The following is a 19,294-nucleotide window of genomic DNA, read 5'->3' as shown; positions in this document are numbered from 1 at the left end:
TTATACCGTACTTTTAAATTTTTTTCTATTTACTAAAATGACCCGAAGTAAATTGACTTAAACAACCACTTCATATCCACTTATTTTTTCCCTATCTTTTATTATTAAGTACACCACAAAATACAAGACATATGAATATGTAGGGATAGTTCGAATTGTTAAAAGTCTAAAATTTCAAGAAATTATTGATTTCTTAGTGAGTGAAGTAACATAGATTAATTGATTCAATGGCTTTAATTCTAAGAAAGACCAAATCTTTGATAGAGAACAACTTATAATATAAGAAAAATTAACCTCATAAAGGAAAAATGATTTCACTTTCTTCCCCCATCTTTAACAATTACTCACTATTTTTTACAACAAGAATCCCTTACTCTCATGTAAATGCCCCCTAATAGTCATAATCAAAAGTTAATACATACAAATAGGAAAATTACTTAAAGCTAATAATTTTTTCTCATATTTTTCTTCATTTTTGTTGGCTTTTTCCATTCTTTTCTTTTGTTTTTCCTTTAAATTAAGGCTTAATTTGTTCTGTTTGTTATCATTGTATCGACCAAACATTGAAAACGAATAAAAAGAAACATTTCATATAAAGACTTTGCATCAAAAACATTATTTTTCGGAAATGCGAAGCAGCCACCCTTTTTGGAAGCTTAATGACAGAAGTACATAATTTTTAGAACAAAAAAAAACAAGGTTCTGCCTACTTAAGGCTACTGAAAAGTGAAAACTCTTTCAGCATCCCACTAAATTTGGGGGATTAGAGAACCAAACTTGAGGAATTATGCAAAGAACCTAGAGCAAATATTAGATGGACAAAGAACTTTTTGATCTCTGTCCGTTGAACTTCCAAGCAGAAAGTGAAAACAGTGGAGTTCCTTTCCAACCTACAAATAGACACTTGCTATTTGCATCCAGAGTGCAAGATTTCCCACAATTAAACAGATCAACAATTAAGCAAGCTTGATATGCAGATGCTGTGCTAAGTTCTAATTCCACCAATCCAAACCTGGCAAAAAATGCTCTCCACACACTAATAGGCACATTTCTAGTCACCCTTTCACACCCTTCCGCTGCAACAATGCTATGGATTCCCTCACAATATATCACTGATTCGATTTCCATTCTGTTCTTGTTGTCCTGTGCCATGCCTTCTGCAATGCTATCAAGTAAAGCAGTATAGTAGAATAGTGACTCAATGAAACGATTCACGAATGAAGGAGAGTTGTGTTTGGCTTCTACTTCAGAAACCAACATTATTGATGGATTGATCCTTCTCATCACTGTCATTAGATTCTTCAAACAGATGGACTTTGAGATCATAGTCCTGAGCATGAATCGAGCATTAACGGCTACAGCTTCCTCAGGTTCAATGTCAATGTTGCCTTCTTTGAGATCTTTCATGTCTCATAGAAAAACCTTGTATGAAAAGGCAAAGTTGAAGTACCCAGCAAAGTTTTGTAACCTCTTCCCTGTTTTCTCCGAACTCAATTTGTCAATAGTTTCAACAGCCGTTATTTTTAGCTGTACAATAGGATTTGGAATCCGTTCTGCAATACCTTGCATAAGACTGCCCATTGTAACCCATTAGTGATTTGGAAATCAATTAAGTGAACATTTGATTTCTTGTAACATTTTCCAAGATGGTCTGTACTGCAGTGAATTGCAGAACTTGAGTGTAGGGAAGTTCTTGATTCAATGCCACGAATGCAAGGGCCTCTCTTTTCAGACAGGCAGTTTCACCTGTTTCATTCTCTCTTGAAGTACTTCCTCTTTCCTACTTAATTCTCTCCAAAAGTGCTTCAGCAAAATAATGGATGCTTCTTCGAATTGGAGTACTTGCACTAGATGCTATCCATTGGCAATTACCAAGCAATCTTCTTGCTTGGTCCAATTGCTTGTAGCCCACTTTCTCAGCTGCAGCTAGAAGAAGCTGGGCAACTTCCACATCTTGTTTATCTTGGGTAGACAGATTCGACAGAGAAGAATTATACAGATGCATAAATATGTTCAGATTGATAAATTTTTGAGAGGAAAACTTCACAAATCTTTCTCCCACCAGCCTCAGAAATTGCTCAGTTGATAGTTTCTGCCTAGCTTCAGTACTTGCAAAACATTTTTTTCTATTTCCTTGGAGAATTGCTGATATGATCTAAGGAATCTGGAAAAAAAAAAAACGACTCCATGGACTCTTTGTTATCAGTTGGAGGTAATAGCCCAGTTTGGGCATTCTCAAGCGGTGGAATTGGTAGAGCTGATGAACATCCAAGTGATCCAACGTTTTGGCTACGTAGTACTTGTTGATTTTGTCGTTCCTGCAGCTTTTGAGCCTTTGACTTGCATAGCAACTCATTGGAATTCTCATGTAAGAATTCATAGTTATTAAAAAAAGAATCAATATCTTTCCAGTATGCCGTATCTGTTAATCCGTTGTGTTTCCCTTCATTTGAGATTGATATCCAAGAATATCTGACAGAATTACCACCTCCTTCAATTTGTTTCAAAAATTGGAGGAGGCTAACTTATCGAAAGGATTAGCCATCTCAGAGCATAGACCATTGTATTATTTATAATTATCCTTTATGGTTATAATAACCATGTATGTTCGTAATTGTAAGCATCCTAGATGTATGCTCATATATATATATATATATATATATATATATATACATGATCAAACGCGGAAGTTTGGACTATCGAATTACCTCCGGCCATTGTTGACATGAAAACCTTTCAGAATCGAAAACGTAGCTGCTGTTCTACGAGTTTGAGAGCTTACAATGCCTCCTTCCAACCTCTGAATGATGGTGTAATATAAACGAGTAGATGGAATGACATTAGGGATCCAAACAATGTTTCTTTTATAAGCTCGGTCCATCACCGATTCTTTTTCGTAATTGTAGGCATTATGGACCATTCACAGCAACTTCCAAATTGGCCAGACTTATTATTGGAAGTGCAAATCATTGATTAATGGAAGATTTAGGCCACACACACGGTTTTCCTTAATTAGAAATGGAAGATTTCCACATTCTCCCACTTGGCCTAATATATTCCATTATTTCCTATAGTAAGAAACAAATGCATGAATCATGGTGATATTTCCTCTTAGAATGAGAATTATCTTCCTTACATCACAATGTATTTTGTATCTTAACTTTAGTCCATAAAACTTAATGAATAAACCCTATATTTATTCTAGGTCCAAACTTAATTGATATTTCTCTAACAATGAATAAATGTGCATAAAACAAATATGAGAAATTATCATTATTGAATTAGAATTTCAGAAAATAACATGGTCACATACAATGAAATCAAACTAAAAGACCAAGTCTCATACGGTCTACTAGATCCTTGAACTTGAATGGTGGCATGTCTTTCGTCAAAGGATCGGCAATCATCAATTCAGTTTTTATGTGCACAACGACGATTGTTTTGTCTTTAACACGTCTCTTATGGCTAAATATTGAATGTCGATATGCTTGCTTCAACTACCACTTTTGTTGTTTTTAACCATAAAAACTAGAGCTGAATTGTCACAATATAACTTCAATGGCCTAGAAATAGAATCTACATTTCCAAGTCCAGAAATGAAATTCTTCATCCATACACCATGCGATGTAGCCTCAAACTGCTTTGCACTTCTCCATGATACAACTCCACCAGCAAACATGAAAATGTATCCAGATGTTGATTTTCTTGAATCAACACAACAAGCAAAATCTGAATCAGAGTCGCCAATTACCTCCAAATTATCGGTTCGTCTGTACATAAGCATGTAATCCTTCGTCCCTTGAAGGTACCTTAGAATTTTCTTTACAATTCTCCAATGGTCCATACCTGGATTACTTTGATATCTTCCCAACATTCCAATAGCAAATGCAATATCTGGCCTTGTGCAGACCTGAGCATACATTAGGCTTCCAACAACTGAAGCATATGGAATGTTCCTCATTTATTCCCTTCAAAGTCATTCCTTGGGCATTGATTCAAATGGAACCTATCACCTTTTACTATGGGAGCTATACTCGGTGAACAATATTTCATCTGAAATCTCTCTAAGACCTTATTGATATAGGTTTCTTATGACAGACCCAAAATACCCCTATATCTGTCTTTATAGATCTTTATGCCAATGACATAAGATGTATCACCCATATCCTTTATGTCAAAATTTTTAGAAAGAAATTGCTTTACCTCGTGTAGCAAACCTATATCATTGGTTGCAAGTAAGATATCATCCACATATAGAATAAGAAAACAAATTTTACTCTCACTGACCTTTTGGTAAATACATTGATCCATAATGTTTTCTACGAAACCAAATGAAGAGATAACATCATGAAATTTTAAATACTATTGGCGAAAGGCTTGTTTTAGTCCATATATGGATTTCTTAAGCTTGCATACCAAATCCTCACCATTACCAGAGAAGAATCCTTTTAGTTGTTTTATATACACCTATTCCTCTAATTTTCCATTGAGGAAAGTCGCTTTCACATCCATCCGTTGCAGCTCAAAGTCAAAATGTGCGACTAATGCCAAAAGAATGCGAAGAGAATCTCTCTTTGATAGAGAGAAAAAGTCTCCTTGTAGTCGATCCTTCCTTTTGAGTAAATTCCCTGGCTATGAGTCTTGCTTTATATCTTTCAATGTTGCCAGATGAGCCCTTCTTTGTTTTAAAGACCCACTTACATCGTATGGCCTTTGTACCATTTGGCAACTTGACATGATGCCAGACTCCGTTGGATGCCATGGAATTCATTTCATCTTTCATGTCATTATACCATAAATCATATTCTTTGCAATCCATGACCTGTGAAAACGTTTCACGATCATTTTTTACTCAAAAACCATTGTCCACTTCTTCTAAATACACGACATAGTCACTTGAAATTGTTAATCTTCTTCCTCTTGTAGATCTTCTTAATGTTGGTTTAACATTTTCCTGAGGGCCATGTTGTCCAACTAGTTGTTCAACCATTTCTGGCATTTCCTGAATAACTTGATCTACAGAATTATCATTAGTAGGTTGTGGAACTTCATCAACCGATTGTACAACACCCGTTTGAACTAAAGGAGTGTTGTTGGTAATAACCAATCTTTCGCTTAATGTGGAAGATTGACCTCTTCCAGAGACTATTTTCTGAAATTGATCACTCCCACTTATTAAGTCATTTTCAAGAAACTTTGCATTTCTTGATTCCACAATCCTAATCCTGTAAGATGGACAGTAAAATCTATAACCCTTAGACCTTTCGACATATCCAATAAAATACCCACTAATAGTCCTTGGGTCCAATTTCTTCTCTTGTGGATTATAAACTCTTACTTCATATAAACATCCCCAAATGCGCATATGTCGCATACTCGGTTTCCAACCCTTCCAGAGTTCAAAAGGCATCTTAGGAACAACCTTCGTTGAAACTCGATTCAATATATACACAACCGTTTTAAGAGCTTCAGTCCACAAGGATTTAGGAAGCTTGGAACTGCTAAGCATACTTCGCACCATGTCCAATAATGTTTGATTTCTTCTTTCTGACACACCATTTTGGTCCGGAGAACCAGGCATAATGTATTGGGCAACTATCCCATTCCCTTCAAGAAACTTCGCAAACAGACCAGGTGCTTGTCCATTTTCAGTGTATCTACCATAATATTCTCCATCTCTATCTGTTATCACGATCTTTTTTTGTTTACTGCATTGTTTCTCTACTTCTGCCTTAAAACTTTTGAAGGCATCCAATGCTTCGCTCTTGTTATTAAGCAAGTAAAGATACATATATCGTGAATAATCATCTATGAAAGAGATGAAGTATTTTGGACCATGAGCGTCCATGTCTGGACAACAGATATCTGAATGTATGATTTCCAAGATGTCTATACACCTCTTGGCATCTTTCGTTGACTTGTTGGTCTGATTTCCCTTAATACAGTCAAAGCTTCAAAATCAGCAAAATCCAAAGTACTACGTTCTCCGTCATTTACTAATCTCTTAATTCTATCTATGGAGATATGTTCCAATCTTCAATGCCACAATGTAAAGGAATTTTCATTCATAATACAACGTTTATTACCAGCGTCAACATGCATAACATTATTAACAGTACTATGTTGTAAATTAATAGAGAAAAAATCATCAGACAAAATATCATTCCCAACAAGATCAGATTTATAAAACAAACTGAAAGATGTATCTGAAAAAGTAAGGAAAAATCCCAAAAGTACAAATCTTGAAACTGAAAAAAATTTCTAGAAAAACTTGGAACATAAAAGTTCTTTTCCAATTCTAAAACATAGTCATTATTTAAAATTAAATTGTATGTTCCAATAGCCTCCACATGTGAACCCATCTTGTTTCCTGATAAGATGTTTTGCTCACTTCCCACTGGTTTCCTTAGATTTCGCATACCCTGCAAGGTATTTGAAATATGGATTGTATTACCAGAATCAATCCACCATGTATTATGATTAACATCAACAATATTATATTCATAACAAACAAGAGAGATTGATTTACCTTTATGCTCAAGCCATTTCTGAAATTTGGTGCAATCCTTCTTCATGTGTCCCTTCTTTTTACAGAAGAAGCATTTATTTTCTTTCTTGATTTCACCTTGGGGTGGTATTTTACCTTTCCCCCTTTGTTTGGTTTGGTTCTGATTCTTCCCTTGGTTTTAGTCCCTTTCACGTGTTACTAATGATGCATTCTCACCCATTTCCATAGCTAGCCTTCCTTCATCTTGAACACACATGATCAGAAGTTCATTGATTGACTATTTGTCCTTATGCGTGTTATAAGAGATTTTGAAGGGTCCATATTGATGCGGAAGAGTGTTCAATAGTAGTGCACAAGGAACGAATCAGACGTTTCAACCTCCAAAGTTTTCAACTGAGCCGCAATGTCCCTCATCTGCATGATGTGCTCACGCACACCTCTCACACTGGTGAGTCTTAAGAATGAAAATTTCATTATCAAGATACTAGCAAGTGCTTTATCTAAAATCACAAATTGTTCATCAATAGCCTTCAGTAACGCCTTAACATTGTCATGTTGATCCACGGAACCTTGAACACAGAAGAGATTTTAGTTTTTATGAACATCACATTAAGGCGAGTAGATCGTTCCCATTGTTTATAAACAGTCCTTTCTTTTGGAGTGCTGGTTGCAATAATAGTTGCTTTGTCCTTCCTGATAGCATAATCAATGTCCATGCACCCTAAATGAAGGAAAATTCTCTCCTTTCACATCTTATAATTGTCCCCTTTCAGTTCGGGAATGTCACACTTTATATCAGAAAAATTTGCAGATTGCATGACTGTAAAAAATTAAATATACATACTTATATTACATAAATTTGAGATCAATAAGGTCATATCATATTTTACCAATGTAAATTATGTTCCAAAAATTATAAATTTACTGACATAAAACTTGCCTGTGGGTTAAAATTTTAATTCAATTAAATTCACCTATCTTTATGATAAGACTATCAAATTATGTTCCTTTTCTCAATTCCTGTGGGTAAATTAAGAATTATAATTTGATATTTTACCTTAATTAATCATACAAATATAATAAAATTCCTGAGACATAAAATTATTATATAAAATATGATCGATTACAATATATATCACTTTCCCATATATAATCCTAAACAACTAAATATATACAGTTTGCATAATTAAAGATGTTGTGACTAATCTCTAATTACAAAAAAGTATATGGATCACTAGACATTTAGTTTATTCTAAAATTTGTACTGACATGAATTGCATATATCAATGGGCAATATACAAGTAAAGTGGCCAATAACAACACAATGTTTGTAGCAAAATTTTTGGATTATTTGTGCAATTTGGAAGGTGCAAGGCCCAAAAGTGAACTTACTGCTCAAGCCATCTTGTTGAAGTTCATCATCCATAGAAATATATAAAACTATTCATAATAGATGTTAAGTATTCCATTTAATTATTTGATAATCGTAAATTTGGTTTGGGCCACAAAATATCCAAAATGTTCATCTTTTCTATTGGCTAAGCAATCAGTCAATTGGGCCAAACCATTTCAATATCCAAATACTTGGCCTGTATAGGTCATCCCTAACCTTCAGCCGGGTCTTTCATCCCTGTTCAACCAGTTCATGCTACAGCTATGAAAATAAATTATTTCTCACGGTTCTGACCATTAAATTGGAAGGTTTGAATTGTAGAATTTCTAGAAATCAAATTCCTAAAGATTTTTAAACCCAAACACTACAATTATCCAGAAAAACACGTAGAACAGAATCCTTAAAAACAAGGCAGAGATCAATTCGGCTCTGATGCCAACTGTAAGCATCCTAGATGTATGCTTATATATATACCCATTGGTGAGATTGGTCCCGTTCCTTTGTTCTTTGTCCAGCTACTCGATGAATGAAGATGGAATCAGGGCTAGTTCTCTCAGTCCCATTCATGATCAAATAAGATCCCAAAAGAATGAACAAAGAATGAAAGACAGCATCGTGTATCGAAAGGGATCCATGTTCAAGTAATTGGTGTCAAAAGAAATGCTTTATGGTCTATGAAGATAGGTTTGTTTCTGTCTTTCTTTCCTAACTAATAGGAAAAGAGAGAGAGATAGGAGTTCAACTCTTGTTCTATCCATGTTCAGCAGTCCTTGTCCATGTTGAAACTATTGATGGCAGTACCGCTCAACTACGAGATGCTTGAAAGTCGATGTATCAATGTTCCCAAGAGTAGCATCGAGCCCCAAAACGGCAAGCCATGCTTCAAGCTAAGTCAGTCGAATCTAATTGATAGCTAAACTGAAGGAACGATCTCTGTCGAAGATTCTCATTCTAAAGCTGGCCTATAACCTGCCTAGCTCTCTTCTTTTGGAAGGATGGGATCATACCTATTGAAGAAGGCTTTGGGAACGCGACATTTGAGCGAAGACCTTACTTATGCGAGAAGTTGCGCTAAGGGAGTGGGGAAAGAAGCTTACGATTTTTTTAGTGTGTGAGGTGGCCCCGAGAGCTGAACCAAAGCCGACCATTTCGAGACCAGATATACTAACTATAAACATGATCAAACACGGCAGTTTGGATTATCGAATTACCTCCAACCATTGTTGACATGAAAACCTTTCGAAACCGAAAACGTAACTACTGTTCTACGAGTTTGAGAGCTTCCAATGCCTCCTTCCAGCCTCTGAATGATGGTGTAATATAAACGAGTAGACGGAATGGCATTAGGGACCCAAACAATGTTTCTTTTATAAGCTCGGTCCATCACCGATTCTTTTCCGTAATTGTAGGTATTATGGACCATTCACAGCAACTTCCAAATTGGCCAAACTTATTATTGGAAGTGCAAATCATTGATTAATGGAAGATTTAGGCCACACACACAGTTTTCCTTAATTAGAAATGAAAGATTTCCACAGTAATAAGATGTTAGGTTTGAGAATATAATATATGAAAGGACAAGCTACAACTATGAATCTATTATTGTGACAAATTTTGAGAAGTTCGTTCTGAAATAATTAAATACATCGGATGTAAATTAAATTAATATAAAAATGATGATCGACAGCTATTTTGTATACATTCCCATCATTTTGTAAACAACAATGTTTTTTGTCAGCATACTTTCGCTTCAACTTTGTTGAGAAATTCAGACATATTGGACGTACTGACAAAGCTATAAGGGCCAAAGGAACAAAAGAGATTTTTACCTGTTACCACTGAATTAAGGCAAAATAATAAATTGAACGGCTAAGCATCCTATGACTACCTTCAATAATATTATTTTTCCTCAATCATATATTTCTTCTTCAGCACTTATTCTATGCGAATTTCCAAGAGGTTAGGGAATGGATTGGTGTTCCTTTCCATCCAACAACCATTCCCTTCCCATTATGTTCAAGAGTGCAGGAGCTTCCATATACAAAATGGTTGAGAACTAAATTAGCTTGATACCAAGATGACTCGCTGAGTTCAATTTCGATCATTCTAAATCTTTCAAAAAATGCCCTCCACACATCAATTTTTACATTTCGAGTGGTTCTCTCCTGACCCTCAGTTGCAACTGTGTTCAGAATCCCTTGATTGAAATAAATCCCTTCAAGATTCATTCTGTATTGGCTGCTTCGCTCCGAGCAATCTTCCAAGCAATCGAAATAAGCACTATAAAACAAGAGTGCCTCAATGAAGCGATCCATGAATGAAGGAGAATTGTGATTTGCCTCTACTTCAATTACGACCATTAGGACAGGCCTAAGCCTTCTTATTGCTCCCATTACATTTTCTATGCAATCGGGCCTTGACACCATTGACCTCAACATCAGAAAGGAGTAAACAACCACAGTTTCATCAGCTTCAACATTTAAGAGATCTTCCTTGAAGTTTCTCATGTCTGTAAGACATACGGCCTTGAATGAGAAAGGAAAATTCAAGGACCTGGCAAAGCTCAGCAATCTCTGGCCAGTTTCTTCAATATAATGTTGATCGGTTGTTCCGACTGCAGTTATTTTAAGATGCTTGATAAGGTGCTCATGCCGCTTTGAAAGTCCTTGCATCAGAGCTGTCCATTGAATTCCACTCCTTATTTGAAGATCAATCAAATGGATCTTGCTATCTGTTTTCACATTTTCAATTATGCTTTGTATTCCAGCAAATTGCACCACTTGTGTGAAGGGCAGTTCTTTGTGGGATGCCAAGAATGTTACGTTCATTTCCAAAGCAAGGCTCTTTACGGGGTTCACTAGTTGCTTTGTTTTCTCAGTCATGATTCTCCTAGTTTCTCTATGCATTCTCTCTCGAATAGCTATTGCAAAATAATAGGCAATGCACTGGATTGGAGTGCCTGAATCAAACGCCATCGGGAGGCAACGAGTAATCATTTTACTTGCAAAGTCAAAATGTTGATAGCCCACATTTTCTGCAGCTACAAGGAGAAGATATACAAGTTCCACATCCCTTGCTTCCTCTATGGAAAGGCCTGAGAGAGAAGAGTCGTAAGGGTGGATAAACATGGAAATACCATCTTCATTGTTAATAGAAAATTGGATAAACCTTTCTCCAGCCACCCTCAGAATTTCCTCCATTGTTAATTTCTGGCCAACTACATTATTCTCACTTCTCAAATTATTGAAAGTCTCTTCACTTGTTTTTTTGAGACCCCTTTCGTAATGGGGCTGGAGCTCCACTGATGCTGAGGAAAATGATAATACCTTATCCTTAAGGGATTTACCAAGTTCAAAAACTTGTGATTGAACTTCAAAGGGCATGATCATGTGGTCATTCTGCTTACAATTATCTGGTTGTTGATTTCGGAACAATTCAAATTCCTCCTCCATGGTATTCTCTTGACAAGATCCATCTTGACAAGATCCATAAATAGAAGAAAACAAATCCATAAATTCACAATCTTCCATATCAAACAATGGATCTTGTTGACTCTTGGTAACTACTGCCTCTTTTCCAGACCCGATAAGGGGATCGCAATCATCCTGAGTATCACTGAAATGAAATGAGGAGAACAATGTTTCCGCCATTCACAGTCACACACACACTATTATCAGACACTTAGCGATCATTAATCAAGCTATCTCCAACCAATGTAAGTGGCATACTACAAGGAATTCTCTTTATGCATTTCTTTCAACTCAGAGGAAGAAATTGAAGATGAAGCTGATGTGCCCATTGCGGGGACAAATGCATTTATTTAAATAAAGGCAATCATCTAGGCCATTTCATATATTTTAATCCAAGAACAAGTTCAGCCAAATAAACAGGACAATAGTATGTAATTAATTAAAGAAAAATATTATTTGAAGAAAGAAAGAAAGAGCAGACAAATAGAGGGTAACAAATGAAGACAGATGGGGCACGATTGGTGAACAAGAAATACTCATAGAGCAACTGTGAAATATTCTGATATGGGAATAGGAAAATAAACTAATTCATATAATCTTAATATGTACATATCAAATTCATTATCTATTTTTCCATAACGGAACTTTCATAAATAGGTCAGGAGCTTTGTCTACTTGTACTGCGTTGAACTAATTCTCCAAAAAATTTTGTTTCCTTTCTCTGACCAATTGTTCTCTTTCTTTTTCTTCATTCCTTCTGGAATAAGTCACGTGTCCTCATATATGATTGTGCTGATTGATAAGAATTCAAAAATTATATGCATCCATTTTTGGATTCTCACGTCTCTTTTAACTTTCACATTAAGCGTGAATTAATATTGACAGAATGAAGTACAAACATACATACAATATAAACAAGAAATGACAAAGTTATATACTTCGAATTAACGATGAAATGGCTTATTACCTTACCTTATAAGCGACAAAATGTCTCTCATCTTACATTTTCCCAATGGAAGATGGGGTAGGCTGGAGGCCAATCAAAATGATGGATTTATCAATGCGTGTTCTTTATTCCAATTATTTTTACAGTTATTAGTTTAAAAAATGGTATATTTTCAAAATGACCAAGGTGAAAAGGCAAGTTCATTTACTTTGTTAACTTAAAAGGTCTTCTCTGTAGATTAAACATCCACGGCAAAAAAAAATCTACTACTTTCAAGTGCAGTGAATTAAGATGGTGATAGTATACAAATTTTCAGAGAATTTCAAATTTTTATTTCCTTGAGAAGAAGCAAGGACGGGATATATTCGAAGTATGTTTGGTGGAGATAATAAATTATCAAATGAAAAATGTCAAAATCACACTGCAACTCTATATTCTTAATACTTCTCATTTGGCAAATACAATGATGAAGAACCCAAGAAGAAAAGTGAGATAAGTCATGGATGAGGATGGCCTTCACTCTACAAATTCCAAGTCCACCAGAAACTCATGCATCCAAGAAAAAGTTCATTCTACTCGAATGTTCATGTGTTACATGTAGTCTTTTTGGGTCTAAAATCATTTATCTTGGTTATCTTAAATCGTGTTATTTAACATCTTCCAAAATTTCTTGATTTTCTAGGGGTGGCTCAAGACTGGATTTAGAGCTAAAAGAAAGGCTTAAACTAGATTTGAAATATTTCCAGAAATTTTTCTGAAGGGATTTGAACTCCTGTATCAAAAGAAATGGAGAAGTTCAATGTATTGGAACATCTATTCAAAAATTTTTGCTGAAGAAGGAATCTGAGTGGCACAAATCATGAAAACCCCATATTACTTGTAGAAAAATGACAATAAATTAGTGAAAAGTAAACACCAAGTTTATTGTTGTTGATCTGCAGCAGCTGCAAGTGGCTGTAGAGCTTTGAGTGGATTCAAGATGACACCGTCTATAAGCCCGTATTCTTTGGCTTCTTTAGCACTCATGAAAAAGTCACGATCAGTGTCTTGGTTTATCTTCTCTAAGCTTTGACCAGTGTGATATGCCAGGTAACCATTTAAGTTTGCTTTGTGATGCAACATTTCATTAGCCTGAGTAACAATTCATAATAAATATGAACTATGAGGAAACATTTTTTTCCAGACACGAAACCAATATATTTATTTTTCCCCCAAAAGAAACAGATAACAAATCAAATTTCTCAGCAATGCCACGTAAAAAATGCAGTGTAATGGAGAAACCAGAACATACTCAATTGCATGATAGAGATTAAAAATTTACTTCTTTTTCAGAAATAATATAAATGGAGTTTCAGAAAGTGCAATTCTGGGATATTTTTGTAAAGGAGATCTCAATAACAAAGAACTATAGCAAAAAACCAAGCCCCTGAGCTCCATTCAGATTCGTTTCAACTGAAACTCATTTGACATAATTCCGCTCATAAATTAATCCTAGCTAGAATTTAAAACACGGCTCATTAAAAAATCAAGCAAAGCTTGAAATAGCCTAGAACCTATAATTTGATTAGGGTGCTACTCTAGTTTGTAACTCCAACTAAAGATGACGAAGAATTTAATAATTCATCCCCGATTCTAAAAATTATTCCACGATCCATAGATGTTCATAAGAATACAACAACAGATTTATTGCTTTCCACTCTGATATTATGAGCATACCTTAAAAAAAAATTTATAAAATAACAGTCAAATACCTGAATATCTATGTCAGTCTGCCCACCCTGAGCTCCACCAAGTGGCTGATGGATCATTATCCTTGAGTTGGGAAGGCTATACCGCTTTCCTGTAGTAAGCATCAGAAAAAAGGTAGAGTAATTTCAGTAACCACAAAAGCGGCAATAGAATGTTATAACCACTTAAACCAACCAAATATTACCTTTAGTACCGGCACTCAGTAGAAAAGCCCCCATGCTGTACGTGCATTACGAAATGAACTCAGAATTAGTTGAGACGTGATAATTCTTTCACAGGATGATGAAAATATGAACCCCATGAAAGCATCTATCAAGAGCAGTAAGGAGTACCTCGCAGAAATATAAGCCTGAGTACTGGCTAAAAATATTATTTGATGGAAAATACAGTATAAAACATGAAAAAATTGAAGCTGGTCAAGAATCTTTGCTAAATATCATGATATCTTCTATTTTATTCCATGAACTGGTGATGCATGTGAGAAACTAAAGATATAGTATGATATAACCTCACAGAAACTCGCTTCTACAAAACTACAAGACCATTTTTAAAAAAATCGTAAACATAGATAGCAGCAGCTTGCCTGTTTATTTTAACTTATTAACAGTTCATAAAACTGCAATAAATAATTCCATCAAGAACGAACAAAATAACTGCAATTTGCACCAAATCATATACAAGAGTAACAATATATCTTTACCTAGCTGCAAGTCCAACACATACGGTTGAAACATCAGGTCGGATATGCCTCATTGTATCAAATATGGCCATACCTAACGAGACCAGAGGAAGCAGATTAGAAATATGAAAAATAAATAACATAAATAATGGGGACAATGGAAAGACAAATTACCAGCAGTAACCGATCCTCCTGGAGAGTTCACATACATGACTATATCCTGTTAAATTATCATGACACATTAATGCTAAATTATTTTAAATTATCATTTGTAACTGAGGGAGACAACTGAAGCACAATCGTAACCATACATGGATGTTTGTGTGCATACAATAACAATTAACATCTATGTCAATTCCATGAGATCAAAAATTTGATCACAAAGCAGGTTAGGAGAAATCACGCTGCCAACATTATTACATAGTCGTCTATTATATAATTATTTCAGTATGTGTAATATAGCAATTAGCATATTAGTAGCAAAAGATTTTGCAAAATGTAATTCTACATCAACAACTCAGATTGGAAGTATTAAAACTTTGTATTGTTGACATGACAACAGGAAGTCTTAAATTCCTAAAACTGTAATCTAATTACTGCAAAGAGATCTTAAGTTTCAACCATGCAACCTTATAGCACAATATCACTCTCCTAGGAGAAACAGTGGAAAGATTTGTTAGGTTAATTACGTATTGCAAAGAAATAGTAAGCAAGACATACATGTTGTACTGAAGATATTTATCTATAACTGTAATAGTAATGAATCAAATTCAAGAAAGAAGCAAGCTCTAGTTAAGCTTCTAATTAATTTCATAATTCATGTAAAATCATAATCATCTTACTTAAACATGCCTATTTCTGTGCTTGTCATGTGCACATGTACAAGTATGACCTTTAAAGACGACAATTCAAACTAATTGGACCAAAAATATTAGAACTTTGATGAATGAAAGAGAAGAAGAACGTTCGAGGGTTATAAAATATACCTTGGTAGGATCAACAGCATCAAGATAGAGTAACTGAGCTACAATAATGTTGGCCATGTCATCATCTACTGCTCCGCCACATCGTATTATCCTCTATAATAAATCAACTTCCAATTTAACATCAATAAAGGCAGACAAGTCATACTTCAAAAGTTCAATTCAAGCAATATTGACTTACATATTGAAAAAGCTGACTTATAACACTCATGAAACGCTCCTGAACCATCGGAGGTGGTCCCTGTCCCCCTTGCCCATATGCTGGGAAGTATGGCGATGAAGGAACTTGTAAATCATCCCTAAAGATTTTTCAAACTCCATAAAGACGTAAAAGTCAAATAATTTATACAACTAAATTCATTTTCTTCTCCTTTTCTCATGATTTGAGGTAACTGGAGAAAGAAAAAGTACCTCATCGACCAAATTCCCTGGCGCGAGCTATAATCCGATGCATAGAACTCCGGCGCATAGACAGCCTTCACTAAAGATTTCTGGGGATTTGATTTTCTCAATTTCCTGTAAAGATTAAACAAAAGATTAAGTTTGGTAAAATACTTGACAAAGTTATGGCGTAAAAATGATGATAAGGATAGGACCTGGCGCAAAGGGGTTGGAAGGGGAGAGAGAGGGATTTGAAGGAGGAGGAAACGAAGGAGCTAGGGTTTGGCGTAGAGAGAGAAAGGGAGGAGGAATTAAATCCGAGAGAAGAGGACACGCATGAATGCGCCATTGTGCTCGAAGCTGAGCAGAGGCTTATCCAATTGACGGCGGCGAGTGTAAGAGCTGGCTGGGAAAGTATTTCGGGAAACCCTTTTTTCTGATAAGTGGGTTACAAATTACAAAATTATAGACGTCTCGTATTATTAACTATTACAAAGTAATCCATTTGAAGAGTCAAATTTAATTAAAATAAAGTGATAATTATCAATGTTTTGAAAACCGGATCGGACCGGTCGGTACAACCGGAAAAACCGAAAATCGGACAAAAATCCTGTCCGATTAATGCTTGAAACTCGTTTTACTCAAAACCAGGGAAAACCCCATTTAATTGTCCGGTTTAATGATTAACCGTTGACCCGTAACCATTTTATCCGATTTTCCCGGTTTTTAAATTGTATAAGCTACTCAACTTTTAACCCACTAATTAATAGGCCCAGAAAATCTGTTGTGCACATGTTGGCCCACCCATTTATAGGCATCATTTCTAGTGCTTCATTTAAAAGATTCCGATGTTGGATATAATTTGGCGTTTACTGTGTGCAACTGTGCATTACACTTGTGTAGTCATGTGGTAGATTTTGATGTGGGATCTACTATGATACTGTTTAGTGTTTATATATATTTTATAGTTAATTATTTTATTGAGTTAATTAATCTTTTTTAACCTTTAATTATTAAAAAATTTGAACTCTTCTAACATTTAACAGTATCATTATCTATTCTTATTTTAGTTTTTAAATTTTTTTTTTCACTACCGGTTCAACCTTTCGACCCTTGACCATTTTGCTTTTCCGGATCGATGACCAGGTCGGTTTTCAAAACATTGAATAATTATAATTGCAATCGAAAATCTCTAAGGCCCCGTTTGATTGCACGAAATTTTCCATGGAACTTGGAATTTGAATTCCAACTTCCACTTTTGGCCTGTTTGATTGACAAAATTTTCCAGGGAATTGATTTTCCATGAATTTCTAGGTACAACACCTTAAAGCGTGATTTTCCACCTTTTTTTTCCTAGGGGATAGGTGGTTTTTGGTTTTCCACCTTTTTTTTTTTTGGCTTTTTTTATTTTTTTTTAATTGTTGGCAATGGGAACAAATTTTAGGAATAATTGTAAAAGATGATATCCCTGAAATTGACAATTTCCACATAAAACAAAGTCAAACGAACATCAAAAAATACTTTTACTTCAACATTTTCCACGTGAAAAATTTATACAATCAAACACAATAATTTACAATTTCCATAATTTACAATTTCCTTGGAATTCATTTTCTTTCCATGTAATTTTCCTACTTGTAATCAAACGCACCCTAATTTCTTTTATAAATTTTATTCTCTCTCTTCTTTTTTTTTTTTTGGGTATCACCCACAACTTCAGATCTTTAATTTAGTTGCTGCAAAAAGACAATTGGATGATTGCTTTCGATTGATCAGAAAAATAAAATGTTGATAAACTTTGAAAGGATAAAATAATAAATTTAGTATTATCTCAAATATTAACAATTAAATAATCAAATTAAAAATCCAGAAAAAAATCACCCACACCCACACCCCAAAAATCTTTTTCAATACCACCGCATCATATCCCATCGTCTTCTCCATTTTGGCCAGAGAACACCATCCTCATTTCTACAAACAAACCAATCATGTTATCCAGCAAATTCCACATTTTACAAAACCATTAAGCATTACATTCCACAAAAACACTATCCCTCTAAGGCCATTTAACAAATAAACAAAGTGCAATTTCTATACAATCATTATCTGCATAGAACTTGACCAGATCACTACCAACTTACACATCCACCTCCAAGCCTAAAACTTTAGTCAAGCCATGTGTATATCGCTAACTTAATAGAATGCAAGCCTATGTTGGGCCAAGCTCACAATTAGAGTGTATTTAATTGTAAATATGAAATTTGATTGGAAAGAAAATAAATTCTAGATAATTGAATTGCCTATAATAAAAATTTTCAATTAACTACATTTGATTGACCTATTGTTCAATCTAAAAAATGTTGTACTTTTCATGAAGTTGGAGCTTTTTGGAAGTGTGAATTGTCTAGAAAATAAAAATATAAACCTAATAAAGAAAATGTTTTTCTTGTTTTTAAATAAAATATGATCACGTGACTATCTTTTGAATGGAAAATGGATATTTTTCATAAAAAATAAAGTCAGTCAAACTCACCAAAGAAATTTTGGAAGCGAATCCCTCACATAAATTAACATTCTTGAGTGAAAGTTTTTGTAAAATCAATCTCCTTTTGAGCTATTAACAATGTGCAATTTCTATACAATCATTATCTGCATAGAACTTGACCAGATCACTACCAACTTACACATCCACCTCCAAGCCTAAAACTTTAGTCAAGCCATGTGTATATCGCTAACTTAATAGAATGCAAGCCTATGATGGGCCAAGCTCACAATTAGAGTGTATTTAATTGTAAATATGAAATTTGATTGGAAAGAAAATAAATTCTAGATAATTGAATTGCCTATAATAAAAATTTTCAATAACTACATTTGATTGACCTATTGTTCAATCTAAAAAATGTTGTACTTTTCATGAAGTTGGAGCTTTTTGGAAGTGTGAATTGTCTAGAAAATAAAAATATAAACCTAATAAAGAAAATGTTTTTCTTGTTTTTAAATAAAATATGATCACGTGACTATCTTTTGAATGGAAAATGGATATTTTTCATAAAAAATAAAGTCAGTCAAACTCACCAAAGAAATTTTGGAAGCGAATCCCTCACATAAATTAACATTCTTGAGTGAAAGTTTTTGTAAAATCAATCTCCTTTTGAGCTATTACTGTTCTAAACTCATTTGGATTC

General features: G+C 34.6%; 3 protein-coding genes across 3 annotated transcripts; all 3 read right to left on the bottom strand.

The window, feature by feature from the left end:
* Positions 1-810: 810 nt before the first annotated feature.
* Positions 811-1,407, bottom strand: LOC111377037 (DELLA protein RGA2-like). Its single transcript, XM_023000071.1, has one exon. The coding sequence runs from the start codon at positions 1,405-1,407 to the stop codon at positions 811-813; it is 597 nt and encodes a 198-aa protein (XP_022855839.1).
* Positions 1,408-6,234: 4,827 nt separating this feature from the next.
* On the bottom strand, positions 6,235-12,926 carry LOC111377023 (DELLA protein RGL2-like). Its single transcript, XM_023000039.1, has 2 exons — positions 6,530-12,926; positions 6,235-6,422 (listed from the first exon to the last, which is right to left on the bottom strand). The coding sequence occupies exon 1, from the start codon at positions 11,549-11,551 to the stop codon at positions 9,842-9,844; it is 1,710 nt and encodes a 569-aa protein (XP_022855807.1). The 5' UTR covers positions 11,552-12,926; the 3' UTR covers positions 6,235-6,422; positions 6,530-9,841.
* A 117-nt stretch (positions 12,927-13,043) lies between these two features.
* On the bottom strand, positions 13,044-16,574 carry LOC111377025 (ATP-dependent Clp protease proteolytic subunit 5, chloroplastic-like). The gene is made up of 9 exons (XM_023000040.1): positions 16,325-16,574; positions 16,140-16,244; positions 15,910-16,027; positions 15,732-15,824; positions 14,920-14,965; positions 14,767-14,839; positions 14,251-14,285; positions 14,069-14,157; positions 13,044-13,448 (listed from the first exon to the last, which is right to left on the bottom strand). Exons 1-9 carry the CDS (start codon positions 16,456-16,458, stop codon positions 13,239-13,241), a joined length of 903 nt encoding a protein of 300 aa, XP_022855808.1. The 5' UTR covers positions 16,459-16,574; the 3' UTR covers positions 13,044-13,238.
* Positions 16,575-19,294: the final 2,720 nt, after the last annotated feature.

Source organism: Olea europaea, unplaced genomic scaffold (assembly GCF_002742605.1).
Source record: "Olea europaea var. sylvestris unplaced genomic scaffold, O_europaea_v1 scaffold1597, whole genome shotgun sequence".
Lineage (NCBI taxonomy): Eukaryota > Viridiplantae > Streptophyta > Magnoliopsida > Lamiales > Oleaceae > Olea > Olea europaea.
Note: the sequence above shows the minus strand (reverse complement) of the source record. Positions and strands in the feature narration are given on the sequence as shown.